Source organism: Rhinoderma darwinii, chromosome 4 (genome assembly GCF_050947455.1).
Source record: "Rhinoderma darwinii isolate aRhiDar2 chromosome 4, aRhiDar2.hap1, whole genome shotgun sequence".
Taxonomy (NCBI): Eukaryota; Metazoa; Chordata; class Amphibia; order Anura; family Rhinodermatidae; genus Rhinoderma; species Rhinoderma darwinii.
The window spans coordinates 393,047,427-393,070,933 of record NC_134690.1 but is presented as its reverse complement, the minus strand read 5'-3'; the positions used below and the strand labels follow the sequence as shown (position 1 = coordinate 393,070,933).

Here is a 23,507-nt window from a genome sequence, read left to right as displayed (position 1 = left end):
TAAAAACCATGGCGGAGGGGGGGGGGGGGGATAATTAATAATCTCCACCGAACTAGAAATACGAAATTTCAGTGTCTGTTTTAAAGCCTCATTTCTGAATATTATTTTGTATTTAGGATGATGTCATCTGTTGAAAAGAGCAATCACCTCACCCGCCGCACTGCCATAAATCAGAATTATTTGTGCTCCTTATTCCACTGTGGTTCATACTTCATCTCACACACGGGTAGAAAATCGCGGTGGTTTTTCCTATCTAAATAAACTTTGCTAAGCAGAATTTAAGCTGAAGAGAGCTTGACAGCTATTTGTGTTTGTTTCGTATTTTGGAAAAATTTTGCAGAATGGTATTTAGTATTCATTCATTTGCATATTTTGATCAGTGCGGGACGCAAAACGGCAAAGTCAATGTATGGACACGGAATTAGAGAAGACACATTCCGAAAGAAATATTAACATATTTACATTATGACTTAAAGAGCGGCAGTTACGGCTATTTTATATGGGCCAATAATTGGGCAACTGAGAGTTCATATGATCGCTAGTTCCCAATCATTGCCCTGCGTAAACAGGGCAACGCTTAGCCGATAACCGGAGAATCACATCTTCTGCGCAGAATTAAATATTATTGTTGTCGGCAGCACGTCTCCCGGTTTACACAGGGAGACGTGCTGCCGACATGATGGAAATATATACATTAATTATTATAGCTCCTTGATCAGAACTCGTTTTCATGGCCCATATCAGGCCGTGTAAAAGGATCTTTAGGCGGGATTCACACGACCGAGTCCCGCCCGAGCCCGAGTATCGGCCGGTAAAATCGGCTATTTTTCCCGGCCGGTTTGCATTATTTTTGCATCCGTTCCGTGCCGGGCAGATCTGGACAGTGACATCAGCGGCAACTCCTGAAGGGGAATCCCCATGTGTTCAGGGATTCCGCTTCAGGAGTTTCCCCTGATGTCACTGCCCAGATATGGACAGAGACATCAAGCGCTCTGTCCAGGAGCGGAATCCCCGAACACACGGGGATTCCGCTCCTTCAGGGAGCTAAAATGGAGCTAGCACATAGCAGAGCGGGGAGATACCTCTCTGCTCTGCTATAGTGGCGTCGCTACAGTAGTAGCAGCCGCAGCAGCAGCAGCTACTAGCGGCGCCATGGAAGGTGTCGCTGGGCCAGGGCGCTTTTAAAACAAGCAGGGGAAGGGAGCCAGCGCAGCGCTCCCTTCCACCTGCTGTACACCCCGGCCCTGCCACACAGTGTACAGCCATTCGTCCGAATGGCATAAACTCCTCCTCACATGCACTCTGCGCTGTGAGGAGGAGATAGAGCGCAAGCGACGGAAAACCCGGCCATCACTCGGAACACATTCCGGTGATGGCCGTGTATTATCCGGCCCCATAGACTTCTAAGGGAGCCGGGCGGCCGGGTACCCGGCCGAAAATAGAGCATGTCCTATTTTTTGACGGACGGTTTTCCCGGCCGTCAAAAAATCGGTCGTGTGAATAGCCCCATTAGGGGTCTATTATTCCTAATGCAGCCGGGTGCCGGCCGATTTATGAACGGCCGGCACCCGGTCGGGAAACCCTGTCATGTGAATGAGGCCTTAGGGTAGCAGCTAAAGTAAAAATTTTCAATTTTGTTGCGGTGACCATTTTGGAAAAAGTCATAACAGTAAACAAACCTCCCAACCATCCTGTTTTTCGCAGGATTGTTCCATGGAACTTACCTTAAAGGGTAACTAAATGTTCAACAAACTTCTGACATGTGTACGGGTGGCCAATTAAGAATAAAATGCTTAAAGGTTAACTAAATAGTGAATAGTGACATGTCCGAAGTTTTGATCGGTGGGGGTCCGAGCACTGGGACCCCCACCAATCGCTAAACCGAAGCAGCAGAAGCGTTCGTGTAAGTGCCCAGCCGCTTCGTTTCTGTTAGGCTTTTTCCAGAAAGCCGATGTAGCGGTGTACGGGTCCATAGACTTTCTATTGAGTCCGTACACCGCTACATCGATTTCCGTAAAAAGCCGAACAGAAACTAAGCGGCTCAGCGCTCACACGTGCTTCGTTTTAGAGATTGGTGAGGGTCTCATTGCTCGGACCCCCACCAATCAAAACTTCTGACATGTCACTATGTCATGCCAGAAGTTTGTTGAACGTTTAGTTACCCTTTAAGAATTGGGGCTTTTATGCAGGTATGTCCCCAAGTGAGAGTTTCTGAAAGGTTTGTGGGTGCTCCTGGGCGGGTCAGGGGTGGGGCTTAACGTATCCAGTGAATGGAGACTCAGACATTGGGAGGTATGTAGTTACCATATTGGTTGTCACTATTAAAAGCACAGAATGAGTGTTAGGGGCTACAAAGTGTGAGTAGCACATAGAGACATGTTGTGTACCCCCCGTGAAAAGTGCTAAACTACCAGTGGCACGGGCGTCACATGTGTTTCTCGTGTCCCCTGCATGTGGCTCCTCAGCTGTTGGTAACTGCAGATACTATTGTGCAGTAGTGTCACAAGGATGAACATAGCATTACCATAACTTGGTGCCTGGGTAAAAACCATATCACTGAAAGGGTAAAATCCATATCAGTTGATCATATATAAAGGTTGGGGACCTCATGACAACCCTAGGGTCACCGATTCATTTTAAAAACGGCACTATTCAGACTTCAGATCTATATTCCTATCCATAGGCTACAAAATTATTACTGGTTTAACATCAAAACATTAACAAGATTCTTCCCCATTTATATTAGGACCAGGGGCGGCCTTAGAAGTGTGGTCATTCCTACTAAAGGGGGCGCCACTGATGGCCTGGCACACGAGACATGTGACCACAACAAATCCTATTGTTGATTGTAAAGCAGAATTATTTAGGCCCCATGCACATGCCCGTAGTTATTATCCGTTATTACGGATAATCTGCAGACCCATTTATTTCTATAGGCCACGGACGCCTTTACGTATGTTCATGGATGTGTTTCCGGGCCGTAGAAATGATCCGCAAAATATAGAACATATCCTATTCCTGTCCGTAGTTGCGGCACAAACTTGCCTATAGAGGTCTATGGGCGCGTGCAAAATTGTGGACGGCTACGGATGTGCATCGCTATGCGATGACCGGGGATTCCCCAAGAAAATGGCGTCTGAGCGATCATGTGACCTCTTCAAGGCGTTGGGACATGTTACTGTATTATGTGACTATTAAGAAAAGAGTGGCCCAATAAGGGTATGGTCACACGTACACGTCCGATACGCCTGAAATTACGGAGCTGTTTTCAGGAGAAAACCGCTCCGGAATTTCAGACGTAATGGCATGTGCAGGCGTTTTTTGCTGTGTCCACTACGGACGTAATTGGAGCTGTTTTTCTATGGAGTCAATGGAAAACGGCTCCAATTACGTCCCAAGAAGTGACATGCACTTCTTTGACGCGGGCGTCTTTTTTACGCGCCGTCTTTTGACAGCGGCGCGTAAAAAAAATGACCGTCAAATGAATGGGAAGATGTTTGCCGGCGCTTTGGAGCCGTATTTTCGGACATAATTCGAGGTTAAAGCGCCCGAATTACGTCCGTAAATAGGGTGTGTGAACCCAGCTTTACAGTGGCACAACCATCTTTTTTTCTAATTTTTTCTAATGATTTACATGTATGTTTGTTTTTTTATAAAATATTTTATGATGTGCGAAATATTTTCTTCTCAAAAATAATAAAAATAATTGACTTTAAAAAACCCATTTCAGCATCTGGGTCTAAACAGAGCTTAGAGGTCTTCCAGAAGAAATGTCTGTGGATTCCACTAAAGATACTTTAAAATAAAGGGCATTCCAGGAACTTTAAGAAGGACTGAAGATGATTTATTGACTCTCTACCCTCCAGTGTAAACACAACTATGAGGATTCTCAATTTTGCTGCCCTTAGAGTGTCCAAAGATGTTTCTATGTATCTGTAAACTACAAACAGATGCTCCACAGCCTTCCCTCCCCTCCGATGATGCAAAACTTCCTGGGACAAGAAGTTTCTAAGGTCTTTGTACGAAGTCTAGAAATACACAAAGCAAAAAAACATTCCAAACAAAGTATCAATCCCTGTAAATAATATCTAAAAATATTTGACAATGGGTCTGGACTAGTTTTCCCGGATCACAAAATTCAGTAGGGTAAACAAACTCTGCCCTTACTACCCTCTATACATCACCCGGTCATTCAGGCCCTTTAGTCCCCTGAAATTCAAGGTCATCTAATATAGAAAAAAATTTTAATTGATGTATTATTGTCTTTTATTGTAGTTATGTTCAATCGTTGAGTTAGGTGTTATCTGCAGAAGGAAAACTAAAAAATAATCTTGATTTTATGCCAACTTATTCACTAAGTACAGTAAAAAAATAGTAAACTTATTGTAAGAATTGCAATTTACTTTGATGATGGATACAGACAAGCAGCTGTGTCACTGACACAAACAGATAGTGAGGCAGCTGCCTATCTTGGCTCCCTACAAAAAGTGAACATCATTCCTATTTTATGAGAAAAGAAAGGGGTCATTTATTTTACAAAAATATATTTTTATGGAATATCAAATAAGTTGAATCATCAGAACTGCTTGGTATAGCCTCGTACATAGCCAGATGACCCCCTTGGGCTGTGTATGCCATGTATTATATTGGGGCCATAATGTTGTATATATTACCCAGAACACATTTTACGAAAAATTTTCTTTTGAATCTTTGAATTTGAAGCCCAATTCCTAAAATACATTAAATCACACTTAAATTTGTAGTGGTTGTCATCTGGCTTTAAAGATCCTGAATGACATATAAACTACATTGTTACGTAGTTACATTGCCCCCTCCATCTCTACTGCTCTGGCTGCATAAGGACATATGATGGCTCGCTTCTGATTAGTACAGAGCCGTAAAACGGGATCCATTGCAGTCTACGCGGCTCTACTGTACCTCTGTATACTTCCGACAGAATAAATTTGACAACATTTTTTTACCATATTCCATGGGCAGCTGTAATACGAAGATATTCTCCCTTGTTTCTAGGGGAAAATATTTCCATAATATGGTGCCGTACGGAGGCCTACAGCTCTGTACTATACTGTGCCGCTGAAGAAGCTCTGTGTAGCCTACACTCAGCCTTCTCACACTCTATTCATGAACCAGGCAGATCAGGATGCACATTGGCATAGGTTTCGTCCACATGGAGGTTTTTTTTAAATGACGATGCAATAAATGGAGTTAAATAAACTATTTCGCAATTCTACATCTGTTATAGGGTTTCCTGGGACAGACCTATAATACATATGAAGGCAAAACAGCTTTACTCACGTCATGAGTACCGGAAATGAGAAACTAGGAGGGGGTTAAAAAAAATGATAGCCAAGGAAAATCTAAATCCCAAACAGAGGGCGGAGGGGGGGGGGGGGCGCAAAAATATACAGAAACAAAGGAATTATGTGAGGGAAACACTGGCTTTGGAAAGAATGACAGTTTTACTGCTGTACTTGTGAGAATACAAATTTCAGAGTTTGACATCCACAGGAAGTGTTGAAAATAAAGTTACTGAAATATATCCAACACTTAAAAATTCAATTATCTCTCCCAGAACATTTTAATTTCATCACTGGCAAACAACAGATGTTTAAATGTCGAAGCCTAAATTGAATTCAACTTCTGTCCGTTGCGTGGGGTTGTTATTTTTTTCAAAAAGTTGAAAAAAAAAAGAAGAAAAACACGAAGAGCTTCTCAATTGTTGTATCTGGCGGCCAACGAGGCAGTCTACTATCGCTAGGACTTATGAATGAAACAACGGCCTAGTCAGGAGTCGGGACAGATGTGGTATTTCTCAGTGTGGTGTGGGGTTTGATACGGCCAGATAGAGCCAAATAAACATGGCCGGGGTCAGGGTAACAGAATGAGTTTTGTGCCGAGCAGAATAATGCTTCAGTATTAGCTAATTGACTTAATGTTAACTAAACAGAAACACTACGTCTCCTCTGTCTTGTTTTCCAGCAGAATTTTTTGGGAAAAAACAAAACCAAAAACAAAAAATGTTTTTGAAAGTTTAAAGCGACAGAGAAACTTGTAAAAAAAATAAAAAATAAAATCATAATAAAAAGTAGCAGCAGAAGAGTTTATATGGTAATAATGGGCAGCATTGCTGTTGTAAGTTTTAGCTGTTTTGCCGAGCTTTGGTTCATGGGTTCAAATCCAATTAGGGCATGATGAGCCCTATGTGAACACGTCCTCTAATAATTACATGGGTTTCCTTCAAGTGCTCTGATCCAATTTATATGGAAAGGTTAATTGCTTTCTCATGAAATTGTGTCTGATTTTAGTAGGGAAATTACGCTGCACGCTCCCCGGGGAACAGGGTGCTTGGTCAATTAATACTTTTTTTTTGCACTGCAACTATTTTGCTTTTAACCATATACAAAAACACAGTAGATATCCTAATTCATTCCGTGGTGGCTGATAACAGAGAACAGTAAGCAAATATTTTAATAACAGTTTACATATATGTTTATACATGCCACTAGTACCCCATTCAATTGGTTAATAGTCCTGGATAATAAAAGGCCCAATATTTTGAGTTTGATCAGAAGGGGATGGAGAATTGGGATGTGAACTAACTAAGTACCAAGCACTTCCAATGATCAGAATTTCTCAATGTCAAACAAAAAGGTTCCCCAAGATGATGTTTAAGTAACCAAACCGTTCCTTATAAAAAGCGGAAATTGTACCCCCCCAATGTGTGGCGACTATACAAATGCTAATTTTCCGTGAAGATGTGAGATATCTTTTCCTGTACCGTTACCTTAAAGGAATGCTCAAAAATAATATGCATTACCATGGAGTAGGGCCTAAGAGAAGCCAGGCATCTGTGTGATCACCACATGACTAGAAAGCGGTTGTTTTTAGACAACCCCTTTAAGTGTATAACCAATTTTGCCCTATTTTGACATTGTGCCCAAGCCCTTTCCTTGACAATTATAACAGTTAGTCTTCATGTAAAGTATCATATTACAGATCTGCCTAAACAGAGCTGTAACTTTGTCCCAGAGTCACCCAAGCTTCATGGAAAGGCACATACCCTGCTAACTCCTCCCCTTTTTTACTTATCGATCCTTTTTTGGACTCCTCCTGCCTGGCAATGAGAAACAAGGAAAATAATAAAGCAACTGTTTTTGTTTTTTTTATAGCGATAACTAGAGACTACTATAACCCAGGCCTGTCCTGTAACATCCTGTGTACTACTAATCAACAGATGATCAATGAACAAACTGTAAGATCCCTGTTTAGAGATGGGGGGGATACATCACTAGAAGCAAGATGCACAAGATAATAAAAAATATCTGGCAGTGTCGACCGTGAGTACAGTAGTACATAAACAGCACAGCGGGCGAGTCCCTTAGGCACTACATAATAATTCACACAGAAGGAACCTATTATCTAATGACTCACGTTATAACACGTCAAGTAGAATGATCCCACTATTTATGATAGCAGCCTAATAATCTGGCCGTACACTGCTCAAATATCAGGCAAGGAGCAAATTACATGCCGACTCACAACAGTTAATTAGAAAAACAACTTGCAACTGGTTACGCACATGTGTGACATAAAAACAGAGCAGCTGCAAATGAAGATTTTCTGAATGTGGAAGAATGTGCGCATCTGCCACATGATCTAACTGCATGAAGAAGAAATTCCACCCACGATATAATTATACACGAATGCAATCAGCGCTCATATAGAAATTAAAGGGGTTTATAAGTCTAAAAAAAATTGTGGCTTTCTTCCAGAAACAGCGCCACACTTGTGCATAGGCTGGATGTGGTGTTGCAGCCCAGCCCTATTCAAGTGAATGGGGCTGAGCTGCAATACCACACACAGCCCATGGACAAGGGTGGCGGTGTTTCTGGAAAAAAGCATAATGATATTCTTTGTCATGTCCTTAAAAACGTTGAATTGCTGCCATACCTGGATTCCTGCCTTCCCTGATTCCAGTGTTGTTTTTTTTAATCTCTCTAAACGTCTCCATTTCCCTTCAATTAGCCCGTTCGTCTCGGCTTATATATATGCTAATTCATGATTAATTCTATGTGGGGCCCTATCTACAGGGTTCATTGTGAATGGCCCTATCTACAGGGAGCATTGTGAGTGGCACTACCAACAGGGCGTTCTCCATTTGAGGCACTATCTACAGTGGACATTGCAAATGTCACTATCTACAAGGGGCTCTCTGTATGTCAATATCTACTGGGGGCTCTATATGGGGCACTATCTACAGGGCACACTATGAGTGGCACCATCAACAGGGGCACTGTGAGTGGTGCTATCTACAGGGGGCACTGTGAGTGGCGCTATCTACAGGGGGCACTATTAATGGCACTATCAACAGGGGTACTGTGAGTGGTGCTATCTACAGGGGGCACGGCGAGTGGCGCTATCTACAGGGGGCACTGTGCGTGGCACTTTCTACAGGGGTCACTGTGTGTGCTTTACTCCACTGTATTTGACACAATTGTATTGAGGGGTGCAGTGTATGGCGCTATTATATTTAGGGGCATAGTGTGTGGCGCCATGAGAATTTTATCTTCGTTTATAGGTGCGGAATTGTTGAAAAAGGGAGGAGCCAAAGACATCGGAGTTTAAAATTCTGCAGAAATGGGTCATGGCCAGGAGAAGTCGTCATGAGGCCTTGACCAGATGGAGAAGAGAGAAGAACGACTAGAATCTGAGAAGACATCACCTGTGAGTCACTGGATTTATAGAGAATCTGTCATCTCTTGTTTTCCACAAAAAAGTCTTTGTGTAGCCCAGGACTAATAGAAAAATGGGTGTTACCATTCCGTCAGCGATGGTTAGAGACTGTCAGTACGTAAGGAGGCAGCCGTTTGACAAGGGGGAATCGTAACACCCATTTGTCAATGTTCGCACAGAAAGGTGTTGTTAATTATAGACACGGCGCGGCAGAGGAGAAGGCGGGCCCAGTTTGGGGACAAGCCCAGGGCCTATGGTCTACTTAATCCGCCACTGAATATACATAGTTTCATTTGTATTACATTCTTGGCATTCTATCTGCTGTAAACACGGCTGGCATTAGCAAAAGGCAAACCTAGGCAGATGCAAGGCCCACTGGGCTTGGGCGGCCCTTGGGCTCTGTTCCCTTTTATCTGTATTCCCTTTGAAATGAACCTCTTCTCTGCCATAGACCTTGAGGCAAACTGGCATTAACTCCTTTTCTGCCCCAGACCACCAAGAATTTTGACATTTCCTTCACTGCCCTACAACACCGGGGTAGTAGATATTAACCCCTTCTCAGCCCTAGACCACAGGGATGTTACCATGCACCAACAACCCTAGATAAATATGGCTAATGATTTCGCTCTATACAGCAATATATATTTTAGAGGGAACAATGCCCAGCAGATCCCTAACTGCCCTGCGCACTAGTTAGAAAGGCTTAGTGGGAACATTGCTCATGACTTTCTGGTTAAATATGCTCTACACTTGTCTAGCCAAGGGTGGGGTAAATAAGGGCCTACTATGACTCTTGCAACCAAAGCCGCACATATACCTGAAGCCTCGTTGCACAAGAGATTGTCTAAGGACCCCCCTCACATGAACCATGAGAACACTACACAAGAAATCATAGATCTTCAGCATCAAAAACAAGCAAGACAAGGGGTAAAAGGTGAAGCAAATAATCAGACTGAAATTGGCGTTTTCTCTATATGTGAAATTCCAAACTCTTGGCTTACACCTGGACCTATAACCAAAATATGCTTCAAGTCATGGAGCTCCAACAACATGTTGCCCTTTTTGTAGCTGGTGACCTCTCCCAAAGGTCTTCACTGTCTGACGTAATTTTTTACAAGTTTCTTACTTATAAAGTTCCCTTTATTTGAGGACTTGGATCGTTCTCCATTCGCTTGACTTTTTCAAGACTCGACCTAAACTAACCTGGACCTCTGGTTTTTTTTCCCCCTCCAGGAGCCACAAACAGAACTTTTCTTTAATTGCTTTGACCTATGTGCTAATTTTTGATTTCCCGTAGCCAAGCCCTTTGCTTGGCTTTGGACAGCAGCCATTAAATGTCTGTCATTCTTTAGTCTGTAATCAATCATCAAACCTAATTCCTAATCCCCTGCCATTGAAAGTTATAATACTTTTTTACATAGGGTATAATTATAGGCTGCATATTTTGGCGATATGTGCAGTAACTTGTATTTAAACCTGATTGTTCTTTCGAGGGTCGGATTTAGAGGCATCTTTCGGGAGCTCAAAGCCGTATTTTCATGCTCTGTGCAGAATTGTTACAGATGTGAGATCATTCACAGTCTTGGGAGATGTTCTCCTTTAAAAGACAGTGATGTTCATCTCCAGCCGTACCCACAAGAAAAAGGCAGAGCTCAATCCTGTTAGACCGAAACTGCTGAAGGTCTCATCTTGTCTGTTCTACACCTGTTCTTCTAATGATCTATTCCCTGGAATCATGACATTTGTAACATCTACGTCTGTCCAATCTGGAAGATGAGATGCCTCTATTTATATCCCACTGCTGAGCCAGCATTAAAGAAAGCTTTGTGTTTTCCTAGAAGTCTCCACTATAATTAAAGGGGTTGTCCAGTTTAGAAAACCTATTTCCATACACCCTTTTAGGGAATTCTAAATTTATAGAGGGGGGGGGGGTCCTCATCTCTTGACCAGAGTGGAGAGTGGCTACAGAGTGTCTCTCGCTCTGGAGGGCCTGTCCTGTCCTGCATTACACAACCAACACATTGATATGAATGAGAATTATGTAATGCTTCATTTCTCCTGTGGTGGCACTGCAGGGAAATTGAACACTTATTGCCACATTTTCTTTTACATCATCTGGACGGCCGGGTGCGTGTGCGTTGTTTACATGGGAAAGAGATGAGACCAGGATGCATTATGGAAAGAAAACAAGCCGGCGGAGGCAGTGTGATGCTCCAGGCAATGTTCTGTGGGACTTGGGTCCTGGCATTCATGTGGATGTTACTTTGACAGGTACTATCTACCTAAACATTGTTACAGACCAAGTATACCCATACATGGCTACAGTTTTCCCTAATGGCCTCTTTCAGCAGGATAATGCCCCTGCCACACTGCAATAATAGTTGAGGAATGGTTTGAGGAACATTTCAAAGAGTTCAAGGTGTTGACTTATCCTTCAAGTTCCCCAGATCTCAATCCGATGGATCATCTATGGGATGTGCTGAAAAAACATGTCCGATCCTTGGAGGCCGCACCTCACAACTTCCGCTGCTGCTTAGTGCCAGATACCACAGGAACCTTCAGAGTTCTTGTGGAGTCCATGTCTCATCGGGTCATAGCTGGTTTGGCAGCATGAGGGCAACCTACACTATATTAGGCATGTGGTTCTATTGTTATGGCGGATCCGTGTATGCCAATATAGCAGGAGTGGATTGAGTGGTCACATAACCGGATGGTGTCTCCGGGCACAACAGGTGATTTCCATTTTTGGTAAGCAATACTTTCCCAAAGACACTATACAGTATAACCCAGTACTTATATATGAACTATACTGTATAACCCTATACTTATATATGAGGTGGGTTAAGAGTGATGTCTACAGGCTCCAAGAGTAGACGGGGCCCTCCTTTCACTCCACAGAAGAAAACATCTTGTAGTTGACCCGCGCCTGAAGGAATAAATAAACGGGACTACTTTTGAGCCCACTGACAGCTTTGACCTCCATAGTCCTAATACAGGACTATAGAACAGAAGGCGTGGATTGACGAGTTACATAACTAGATGGTGTCTTATTATTGGTGAGTATTACGTTCCTAAGGACACTATAGTGTATTACTTGGTATAGATGGGGTGGATTAAGAGTGACGTCTACGGGCCCCAACAGCTGCGGTTGATCTCCACCTGCAGCTGTCAATGGGCTGTCACTTTCTTGCTGATTGGTCAGATCAAGCTCAGCGCAGACCACCCCAGTGGTATAGAACATTTACATTTAGTTATGCCCCAGCGTCACTACATCACATAGTCCCAATGTTACTACACATTACAGCCCTCAGGTCAATATATTGGACATCCAAGCCACCACCTTGGTCTCACAGTCGGATAGTTGCCTTTAAGCTGCGGCAAATAACACGTGCACTGGTTAATTATTTGGAGACTTCAGCCAGGAAGTTCTTCTGAAAACTCTCCAAAAATTACAGAAATGCAAAACAAAGCAAAACACATTTCACATATCCGAACAATAAAGATCTTTCATTATATAGGACATGACAGACAACCTGCAAGTTCCTGCAGACGTGTTTCTACAACGTAATCTTGCCCGTAAAATGTAAATGAGCAATACAAGATAAACTTCCAGAGGACATGAAATCTCATTAGCTGAACCTTCCCTTCTTACATAAACTACGCGTGCACACCATTAGGATCCAAGCTTTACAAGCTGTTAACTGTGTTAATACATAGGGAGATTAAAAGGGTCCTCCGATGAGAAGTTATTGCCCTACTCCCACTGTGGCAAGCTGATATCTCCAGGGCAAGCGGCGGAGAAATCCTTATTTCCCTAAATGAAGCATTATATGACGCCCCATAATAAACTTGCCGTCCAGGTCATACACCAGGGGTATAGTCAAGGGAAGGGGCTGGCAAAACATGGCTGTAGTTAAAGAGGTTCTCCCACAATACTATGGCTAGGATATGCCATTACTTCCTGATCGGTGGGGGTCCCAGCAGTTGACAGTGCTAGTTAAGAGTTTCGGCTTCTTCATCCATTTTTCCTGCACAGTAGGTGGCTGGGAGAGCCGTTCTGTAGGATGTCTGTGCAAGTTTTAGGGATCGGGGGGTCCTGGAGGTTGGATACCCAGTGATCATAACATTATGGCATATCCAAATTATATGTTAGGAGATTATACCTTTGGAATACCCCTCTTACTATCAGTCACATGACTAAAGAATTAGTCCATTTAGTTTCTTTCACTATAGCGCTAGACTGATGGCTCTAAGGAGACTTAAAGAGGCTCTGTCACTAGATTCTGCAACCCCTATCTCCTATTGCAGCAGATCGGCGCTGCAATGTAGATAAGAGTAACGTTTTGGTTTTTTTTAAACGAGCATTTTTGGCCAAGTTATGACCATTTTTATATTTATGTAAATGAGGCTTTCTAAAGTACAACTGGGCGTGTTTAAAGTCAAAGTACAACTGGGCGTGTATTATGTGCGTACATCGGGGCGTTTTTACTACTTTTACTAGCTGGGCGTTGTGTATAGAAGTATCATCCACTTCTCTTCAGAACGCCCAGCTTCTGGCAGTGCAGACACAGCGTGTTCTCGAGAGATCACGCTGTGACGTCACTCACTTCCTGCCCCAGGTCCTGCATCGTGTCGGCCACATCGGCACCAGAGGCTACAGTTGATTCTGCAGCAGCATCAGCGTTTGCAGGTAAGTAGCTACATCGACTTACCTGCAAACGCCGATGCTGCTGCAGAATCAACTGTAACCTCTGGTGCCGATGTGTCCTCGCTCGTCCGACACGATGCAGGACCTGGGGCAGGAAGTGAGTGACGTCACAGCGTGATCTCTCGAGAACACGCTGTGTCTGCACTGCCAGAAGCTGGGCGTTGTGAAGAGAAGTGGCTGATACTTCTATACACAACGCCCAGCTAGTAAAAGAAGTAAAAACGCCGAGATGTAACGAACACAATACACGCCCAGTTGTACTTTTACTGTAAACACGCCCAGTTGTACTTTAGAAAGCCTCATTTACATAAATATAAAAATGGACATAACTTGGCCAAAAATGCTCGTTTTTAAAAAATACAAAAACGTTACTCTTATCTACATTGCAGCGCCTATCTGCTGCAATAGGAGATAGGGGTTGCAAAATCTGGTGACAGAGCCTCTTTAAAGCATCACTCCAACTTTAGATTTTATTTAATTTTTTTATACAAAATTATGTGCTGATAACTTTGTAACATATCGATTTAGCGATTGAAGCTCCATTTTTCTCACACAGAACTCCAAATTCAATGCTTTCCTTCACACAGCCATAAAGCGAAATTACAAAATTCTATCTGTCTACAGCTGCCACTAGGGGGAGCACAGGAGCTTAGTGCATATTGATTATTCAGTTCATTGGGAGCTGTATAAATCTGTATGCGGTTGGCTCTGGAGCTACCAGAAGTTTATCATTTAAGGCTATGGCTACACAGAGGAAATGGAGCTGTGTATTTTAAAAAAAAAATGGAGCTCTGACCCATATAATGATATATTATGAAATTAATTTTTGGACCTAAAAATAAAATGATGTTCAAAGTTAGAAGTATATTTTAAAGTTGATTTCCAGAAACTATATATTGATAGCAGAACCCTCGCTAATCAGCAGTATGCCGGGACCATGCCGCACCAATGAGCCACGGCTACTTCATTGTTCACAGAGGCACAGCGGTTAGTCCATATGAGCGGCTGCACCTGGTAACTGGACCTCCACCAAGTCCTGGAAAATAAAACTATAAAGCACTGTGCACCATAGCACACAATGGAGGTGACTCACTGCATAGGAAACGGCGTCCAAGGCGGGTTGCGCCAAACGACAAAATTAACAATTTCCGATGGGGGATACTTGAAAAGAAAAATTGCGTACAAATCACGTGACATGTCTCATAGAGAGAAAGTCTTCATCTAGTTGTAACCCAATGGTCCCTCACCTTTGGCTCTAATGCTGTTGCAAAACTACAACTACCAGCAAGCCCTGCCTGCCGGCATGTTGGGATTTGTAGTTTTGCAACAGCTGGAAAGCAACAGTTTGGGGACTATTGCGCTTACCTTACCCACATGGGATGGGTCTAGTAAATATTTTACTATTGTGTCCTTCCTTAAAATGACCAAAGTAGCAGAAACTGAAGATATACCTGATCGTGACACATATATAAGGGGCTTACAAGGAAAATCTAGTACAATTTTCAGAAAGCTCCTCTGAGTATTTAAGAACAATAATGAACTTGAGACCTCATTCTGAGAAGAAATCTCTGCTGCCCAGTCGGGCCACTTCCTCTCCTAGATAGGAATCCTGTTATAATGCCGGACTTGTAAAAACACTTCTATCTGTTCCCAAGGGGCATCTTGCTGCGTATGTGCACTGGTGATAAACAGCGGAACATAATAGAGGACTATAAAACAGAACAGCAAAAACGAAATGCTCGCAACACTCATAACACTTATTTGTTGCTAGAGAGAAGCTAAAAAATGTCCCTACGAGGTGAAACCTTCACAAGGGCTGAGCGAGGAATCCAGAAAATGCGATAAAACGAGGCTAAAGAAATACATTGTATTACGTATCTTGTTCTGATCCTGAGTTGCATCCTGTATTATACTCCAGAGCTGCACTCACTATTCTGCTGGTGGAGTCACTGTGTACATGTATTACATTACTTATCTTGTACTGATCCTGAGTTACAGCCTCTATTTTACTCCAGAGTTGCACTCACTATTCTGCAGGTTGGGTCAATGTGTACATACATTACATATCTTGTACTGATCCTGAGTTACAGCCTTTATTATACTCCGGAGCTGCACTCACTATTCTACTGGAAGAGTCACTGTGTACATACATTACATATCCTGTACTGATCCTGAGTTACATCCCGTATTATACTTCAGAGCTGAACTCACTATTCTGCTGGTGGAGTCACTGTGTACATACATTAGATTACTTATCCTGTACTGATCCGGAGTTACAGACTGTATTATACTCCAGAGCTGCACTCACTATTCTGCTGGTGGAGTCACTGTGTACATACATTACATTACTTATCTTGTACTGATCCTGAGTTACAGCCTCTATTTTACTCCAGAGCTGCACTCACTATTCTGCTGGTTGGGTCAATGTGTACATACATTACATTACTTATCCTGTACTGATCCCGAGTTACATCCTGTATTATACTCCAGAGCTGCAGTCACTATTCTGCTGGTGGAGTCACTGTGTACATACATTACATTACTTATCCTGTACTGATCCTGAGTTACATCCTGTATTATACTCCAGCGCTGCACTCACTATTCTGCTGGTGGAGTCACGGTGTACATACATTACATTACTTATCTTGTACTGATTCTGAGTTACCTCCTGTATTATACTCCAGAGCTGCACTCACTATTCTGCTGGTGGAGTCACTGTGTACATACATTACATTACTTATCTTGTACTGATCTTGAGTTACAGTTTCTATTAAACTCCAGAGCTGCACTCACTATTCTGCTGGTGGAGTCACTGTGTACATACATTACATTACTTATCCTGTACTGATCCTGAGTTACATCCTGTATTATACTCCAGAGCTGCACTCACTATTCTGCTGGTTGGGTCAATGTGTACATACATTACATTACTTATCTTGTACTGATACTGAGTTACAGCCTGAATAATACTCCAGAGCTGCACTCACTATTCCACCGGAAGAGTCACTGTATACAGGTCCCTGCTCTAGAACCCGCACCTATCTCGAGAACAATGGTCACCAGCTGAATCCAGGCACATAATGAACGGAGGAGTGACGACGCTTTGTACATGTCTCTCTCTCTATTTTATTCTATGGGAGTTACAAAAACAGCAGAGCAAGCTGGACAGCTGGATGTGGTCGGGTGACCTCCGTTTTAGAGTATGATGCGGGTCCTAGAGCCGGGACCTGCATCTATCAGACACTTATGACATATTTAATGTCTAAGATGGGAATACCCCTTTTATCTTCTCCATTTACATTCAAGGTAAAGCCAAAATTCTAATGCTTACTACTAGACAGTCATCTGATCTAAAAAAAATTTTTATCTAAATGGCTACATACTGGTCATGTGATCGTCCACTCTGGTAACAGGAAACCAACAACAATTCACAGTTAGCTTTGGCTGTAACTAGAGTATAAAACCTGCTTACCTCAAACACAGTACAAGAGAAGTAAAGCAAAGTATTCGCCTAGTTATTTAACTTCTCAAGTAGAATGCGCCAAGTTCCAGAAAGTTTAACATCGGTGGAGTTCTCCTTTAATTCTTCATGATCGTCCATAAACATTGTCAGAATTATTTCCCATAAATACATTTGTCTCATATATAAATCCGGAGATTGTCGCTAAGCCTTATCAATCCACATTAACTTTATTTTAAAGGGTTCACTTAGCCAAAAATAATATTTAATTGGCAAAAAGCCTTGGGATATACGCAGTGTCTATCATAATCGCCCAGTACCGCTATAAATACCTTCTAAAATGGGAGCGGATCTGCCATGCCGTATATATATAGCTCGCCGCAAGTAGAACTGGGGCATATTTGTAATAGTTTGGAAATAACTGGGAGCCACTATGTGCAGTGAAAACGAGCGAGAGACTCTTCCCATGCTACCAGCTTAGTCATGTGACCTACTAAGTAAGTTTATACGGCTTATTAGGTCTTACATCGTATACGGGCTTGTTGGTTCTAACCCGCCGGGGGGGGGGGGGGACCTCAAAGTCACCAGGGACTCTCTAGGACTATAAATAGTTCATATAAAATACAGTCTTATTACATTATAGTCATCAAAGCCTATTGGCTATCATAATCGGATTTAAATAGAGCGCCGGTTTAACGTGAAATTCATTTAGATGTTTTATGACGATAATTACTCTCTCCAATATAATTATACAGCACTGGGAGGCAATAATCAGATTATACACTCACTTTAAAGCAATAGATCTGAGAATGTCTGTCGCCCTCTATTGGTCATGGAGGGAAATGCAACAGGATTTTACTAAATCCCAATACATTTGGTTTATTTTCCATTGATACAAAGGTGGGTCGCAAAATTGTAACAATTCCTATATTCATAAGAGGAGTCAGTGATTAAATAATGTGTATATGGCGGATGTGGGTGTCATTAAACGTAATGCAGTTCTAGATTCACAATGAGCGCTCTATGAATGCAGAGGCCCTAACGTCCTGATCACTTAGTTTGCGATTATAACGCATGATGAAGAAGAGAAGACATGCACTGGAAACATTCACTTGGCTCCAGCAGGTAACAGGCATTTTCGCCTGAGGAAAGACAAGGGTGGAGTATGTTTATCATATCCCTTATGTAATGAGCCATGTTAAAATATCATTAAGTGCATGAGAAGCGTTGGCAGGCCTGGTAGAAGGGAAAAGGTGCTATTACTTGTCATCTCTTTGAACTGGGATTATTGTACCTATTGCACTATATAAGTATTTTTTTATAACTGCTGCAGAACCTCTTTTCTATACTTATACAGTTGCTATAGTGATAGGGGAAGAGCAAGCAGTGATTGACAGTTTTGCTGAACAAGATGTTCTACAGCAGCTGAGCTCAACTTGTAACCAGATGCAGTAGTTGTATAAGACAATAAAACCAATTGGTGCCAGTCCTTGTAAGGTGCCATAAAGGGCCCTAGAATTTTGTAGGTGCAAGTATTTAAAGAGATATTACGTGCAAAGTCAGCAGCTTATGAGAGGAACTTTATTTTAAAAAAAAGAGATGTTGATGTCATTCACACATGTATATATGAGAACTGCAGATATGGGAGATAAAGTAGTGATCATGGGCGGCAGGAATAACATAGAGCAATAGCTGAAATGAAACGGCACAGCAATAGGAGTGAAGAAACCGACAATCACCGATGACAGAATCATTTTTATTGTCTAAACAGTGGTCTCCAACCTGTGGGTCTCAAACTGTTGCAGAACTACTTCTAGCATGCATGTGGCTGTCAGGGCATGCTGGGAGTTGTAGTTTCAGAACAGCTGGAGATCACTGGTCTAATCGAAGTATTTTGATTTATATAGTTATCAGAAATGTATTATGAGGGTCTCACGGTGACCCTAGCTGTTAGTACAATGCACACCTCCGTCACTCGGTCACCGGGTATCTCTCACAGGCACAGGGTGCCGGTTCCCAGCTTTCCTATGGTGACCTCACTGTTAACCCCGTAATCCAAGGAGATAGAATTGCATTTAGAAATATGAAATGAACCCGATATCTATCACTAAAAGAATAAAAGAGGCCATGTCTGAGGTTTCCAACTCCTCTGCCCTTTCCTGATGTTTCCCTTTAACTGGAGGTTAACACAAGGACCAGTGAATGTAGGAAGGGGTTAATCCCGTCACCACCAGGAGAGCTAACAGTGCATTGCTAAATTTCTCTTGGCTGCAAGTCAATTTCCAGAATGCAGTTCACATTCTGTATTTGCTTCGTTTTTTTTTCTTTCTTTCACCCGTGTGTAACTAACCACCAGTACCCTCTGCCTTCTGATATTATGGGGGGTGTTACACTGCACCCCACAAACTCTTGACATGGAACCACAGCCACTAATGGAACTGGTATCTCATGCCAGCGGGCATCTGGACCACCACTACCAGCACAGTGCCAGATCAACCTTTTCATTTTCAGCAACTACTACAAAGAGGTTTTCAATAGGTTGTTATCCATTCCAAATAAGTGACATGGGGGCAGATATGTGGGTGACATGGGGGTAGGTATGTGAGTGACATGGGGTAGATATGTGGGTGACATGGGGTAGGCATGTGGGAGACATGGGGTAGATATGTGGGTGACATGGGGGCAGATATGTGGGTGACATGTGGGCAGATATGTGGGTGACATGGGGGCAGATATGTGGGTGACATGGGGGCAGATATGTGGATGACATGGGGCAGAAATGTGGGTGACATGGGGGCAGATATGTGGGTGACCTGGGGGCAGATATGTGGGTGACATGGGGGCAGGTATGTGGGTGACATGGGGGTAGGTATGTGGGAGGCATGGGGTAGATATGTGAGTGACATGGTGCAGATATGTGGGTGACATAGGGGCAGATATGTGGGTGACCTGGGGGCAGATATGTGGGTGACATGGGGGCAGGTATGTGGGTGACATGGGGGTAGGTATGTGGGTGACATGGGGGTAGGTATGTGGGAGACATGGGGGTAGGTATGTGGGAGACATGGGGTAGATATGTGATTGACATGGTGCAGATATGTGGGTGACATGGGGGCAGATATGTGGGTGACCTGGGGGCAGATATGTGGGTGACATGGGGGCAGGTATGTGGGTGACATGGGGGGGGTATGTGGGAGACATTGGGTAGATATGTGGGAGACATGGGGTAGATATGTGAGTGACATGGGGCAGATATGTGGGTGACATGGGGGCAGATATGTGGGTGATATGGGGGCAGATATGTGGGGGACACAGGGGTAGATATGTGGGTGAAATGGGGGTCAATATGTGGGTGACGTGGGGGTAGGTATATGGGTGAGGGCTCTAAATGTGATGGCAGGGAATAATCACTATGTCCTACAAATGTGTGAGCACAGGAATGATGACTACTGAAGGTGGAGGGTGATGAGCCTGAAATATGCAGCTGGGGAATCATGAGCGATCCATAGAGATTACTCGTCTGATTTCATGCTCAAGAGGCGCTAATAGAGTACAGTAAGGTCAATCCACCATCTCTGGCATCTCTATATACAGAGGCCCATGGACTGTACCAGTGGTTTCCAAGCTGTGGCATTCCAGCTGTTGCAGCACCACAACCCCCATGTCCTGACAGCTGCAGGGCTTGATTGGAGTTGTAGTTCTGCAATAGCAGTAGTACCTCGGGTTACAGACTACTGCTATAGACCAATAGTCTGCAACCTGTCACTCTCCAGATGTTGTGAAACTACAACTCCCAGCATATATAGATATACAGGACATTTAGAATTGGAAAAATCACATACTCGCCCAGTGCTCAGGTCCAGGGGCTGAGTGGGGGCACTTACTTTCAGAGGTGAACGGAGAGGGTAGAAAATCTATTTTGTAAACTTCCTTGGCAAAGTATTCCTCATCAGTCCTCTCCTTCTCGCAGACCATGGCCCACTGGTTGGCTTTCTCCTGCAGCAGGTCCCTAGTGCTATTGTAGATGGCAATGACATCCTGGGACACCTCCTCGGGCTCAGGGTAATCCTCCGGGGGGCTGTTGAGCTTGAGTTTGCTGAGGATCTGCCCTCTGATGGCCTCGATCCTCTTGCGCATAAACTGCCCCATATCTAAGGTACTGCAGGTAGACAGGCTGAGGGTCAGGGCGGCCAGGTCCAGGGTGAGGAACAAGCTCAGGAGATAAGAAGAATAGTGCATCTTGGCTTTCCTGGGATTATCAAATCCACAAATAGGTAACTAAATAATACAATGATATGTACAAATAATTAGAATAATAACACACGATGTCCAAACATTAAACAATGCAAAAGAAAGAACGCTCCCAAAAAAAGTTTTTTAAAAGTTTCCAAAAGTTTTCAAAAAGTTTTCAAAAAGTTTTCAAAAGTTTCTAAAAGTTGCCAAAAGTTCCCAAAGTATAAAAACTTGCCAAGTCCTAAAGAGCAACATGTAATAATAATAATAATAGAAGTGATAGGATGTAGGATGAGCAGTCCATGGAGAGGTGCAGTCATGTAGGTGATGATAGACTCTGCTGCTGCGCTGGCTGCGGGCTCCAGATCACCTCCAGATCCCAGCTAGGGCGCACATAGACTGGTGCAGGGCAGGGAGATCCTGCTGCTGGGGGCTGAGTGAGAAGGCTGGAGATCTGACGTGTCGTGCAGGCTGCATCCAGGGCTCCGGTGCTGCAGGCAGGCAGGCAGGCAGCAGGCAGCAGCTCCCCTCCAGTGTGTGCTCAGCGCTGTGATGTGGATACTGCTGCTGCTGCTGCACACACCGTTATGAGGCGCACGGTCTGCCCCATGTGTGACGCTCAGCCCGGGACACTGCCAGCAGATAACATCACACTCACATTTATAATGTCTCCCTGCACCACGTGTTTCACTTCCACACAGTGACGTGATGTGGACCGGAGGATTCCTCTGTGAGGGAGAGAGCCGGGCTCATAGAGGTGGACTGTGCCGGGGCACTGCAGGTGCCAACTACTGCCAATCATGTCCTGCTGCAACTGTGGAGGCACCTTCATAGATGCGAGGTATACAGCCTGTGTACAGTGCCAGCCAGAGGAGATGATAGATAGATAGATAGATAGATAGATAGATAGATAGATAGATAGATAGATAGATAGATAGATAGATAGATAGATAGATAGATAGATAGATAGATAGATAGATAGATAGATAGATAGATAGATAGATAGATAGATAGATAGATAGATAAGATAGATAGATAGATAGATAGATAGATAGATAGATAGATATGAGATAGATATGAGATAGATATGAGATAGATAGATAGATAGATAGATAGATAGATAGATAGATAGATAGATAGATAGATAGATAGATAGATAGATAGATAGATAGATAGATAGATAGATATGAGATAGATATGAAATAGATAGATAGATAGATAGATAGATAGATAGATAGATAGATAGATAGATAGATAGATAGATAGATAGATAGATAGATAGATATGAGATAGATAGATAGATAGATAGATATGAGATAGATAGATAGATAGATAGATAGATAGATAGATAGATAGATAGATAGATAGATAGATAGATAGATAGATAGATAGATAGATAGATAGATAGATATGAGATAGATAGATATGAGATAGATAGATATGAGATAGATAGATAGATAGATAGATAGATAGATAGATAGATAGATAGATAGATAGATAGATAGATAGATAGATAGATAGATATGAGATAGATAGATAGATAGATAGATAGATAGATAGATAGATAGATAGATAGATAGATAGATAGATAGATAGATAGATAGATAGATAGATAGATAGATAGATATGAGATAGATAGATAGATATGAGATAGATATGAGATAGATAGATATGAGATAGATAGATAGATAGATAGATATGAGATAGATAGATAGATATGAGATAGATAGATAGATAGATAGATAGATAGATAGATAGATAGATAGATAGATAGATAGATAGATAGATAGATAGATAGATTTCCATAACTGGATGTACAGGGTGGACATAGTCCTTATCAGACCCTCCCATCCATCGAAACATTCACAAATCCATAACAAACCCAACTTGACCTTGGACTGTGGGACTCACGCAGGATCAATGGCGGCTACATTTGGCTTCCTCCAAATTCTGTCCCGACCTTCACAATGAAATAATCCTGACTACCAGTCATGTGACCATATCTCCTGGCGCTACTTGTTTATAGACGGACTATAGCCAACTGTCCTTGTGTCTTGTACTTCTTTGGAATCACTAGATGGGTATGGTTTGGTTAACGACTATAACGCCCATATAACGCCCACTGGTCAGGTTGCATGGTTCTTGTGGTTGCCACGAGTATGTCAAAGGTGGAAGTGATTTTGACCATGGATGCAAGTCGATAATGTGGGACTTCTGGTATATATATACAGTATACATGGGTGACCTCCTATTTAGGGAACAAAACATGAATTAGTATAACTGAGTATACTCCTATGTGATAGCATTTAATCCGTGGACCATTTTAAGCCCCACCTCCATTTCACCCAGGAA

The 23,507-nt window shown here is 42.8% G+C and overlaps 1 protein-coding gene across 1 annotated transcript in view; it reads right to left on the bottom strand.

Moving 5' to 3' along the window:
• Window positions 1-21,771, bottom strand: part of TGFB2 (transforming growth factor beta 2) — a 103,741-nt gene extending 81,970 nt beyond the window's left edge. The window contains exon 1 of the mRNA XM_075863345.1: window positions 20,807-21,771. Coding sequence (XP_075719460.1) covers window positions 20,807-21,161 — 355 coding nt within the window. The 5' untranslated portion in view covers window positions 21,162-21,771. The remainder of the gene's footprint in view (window positions 1-20,806) is intronic.
• Between the last annotated feature and the right edge of the window lie 1,736 nt (window positions 21,772-23,507).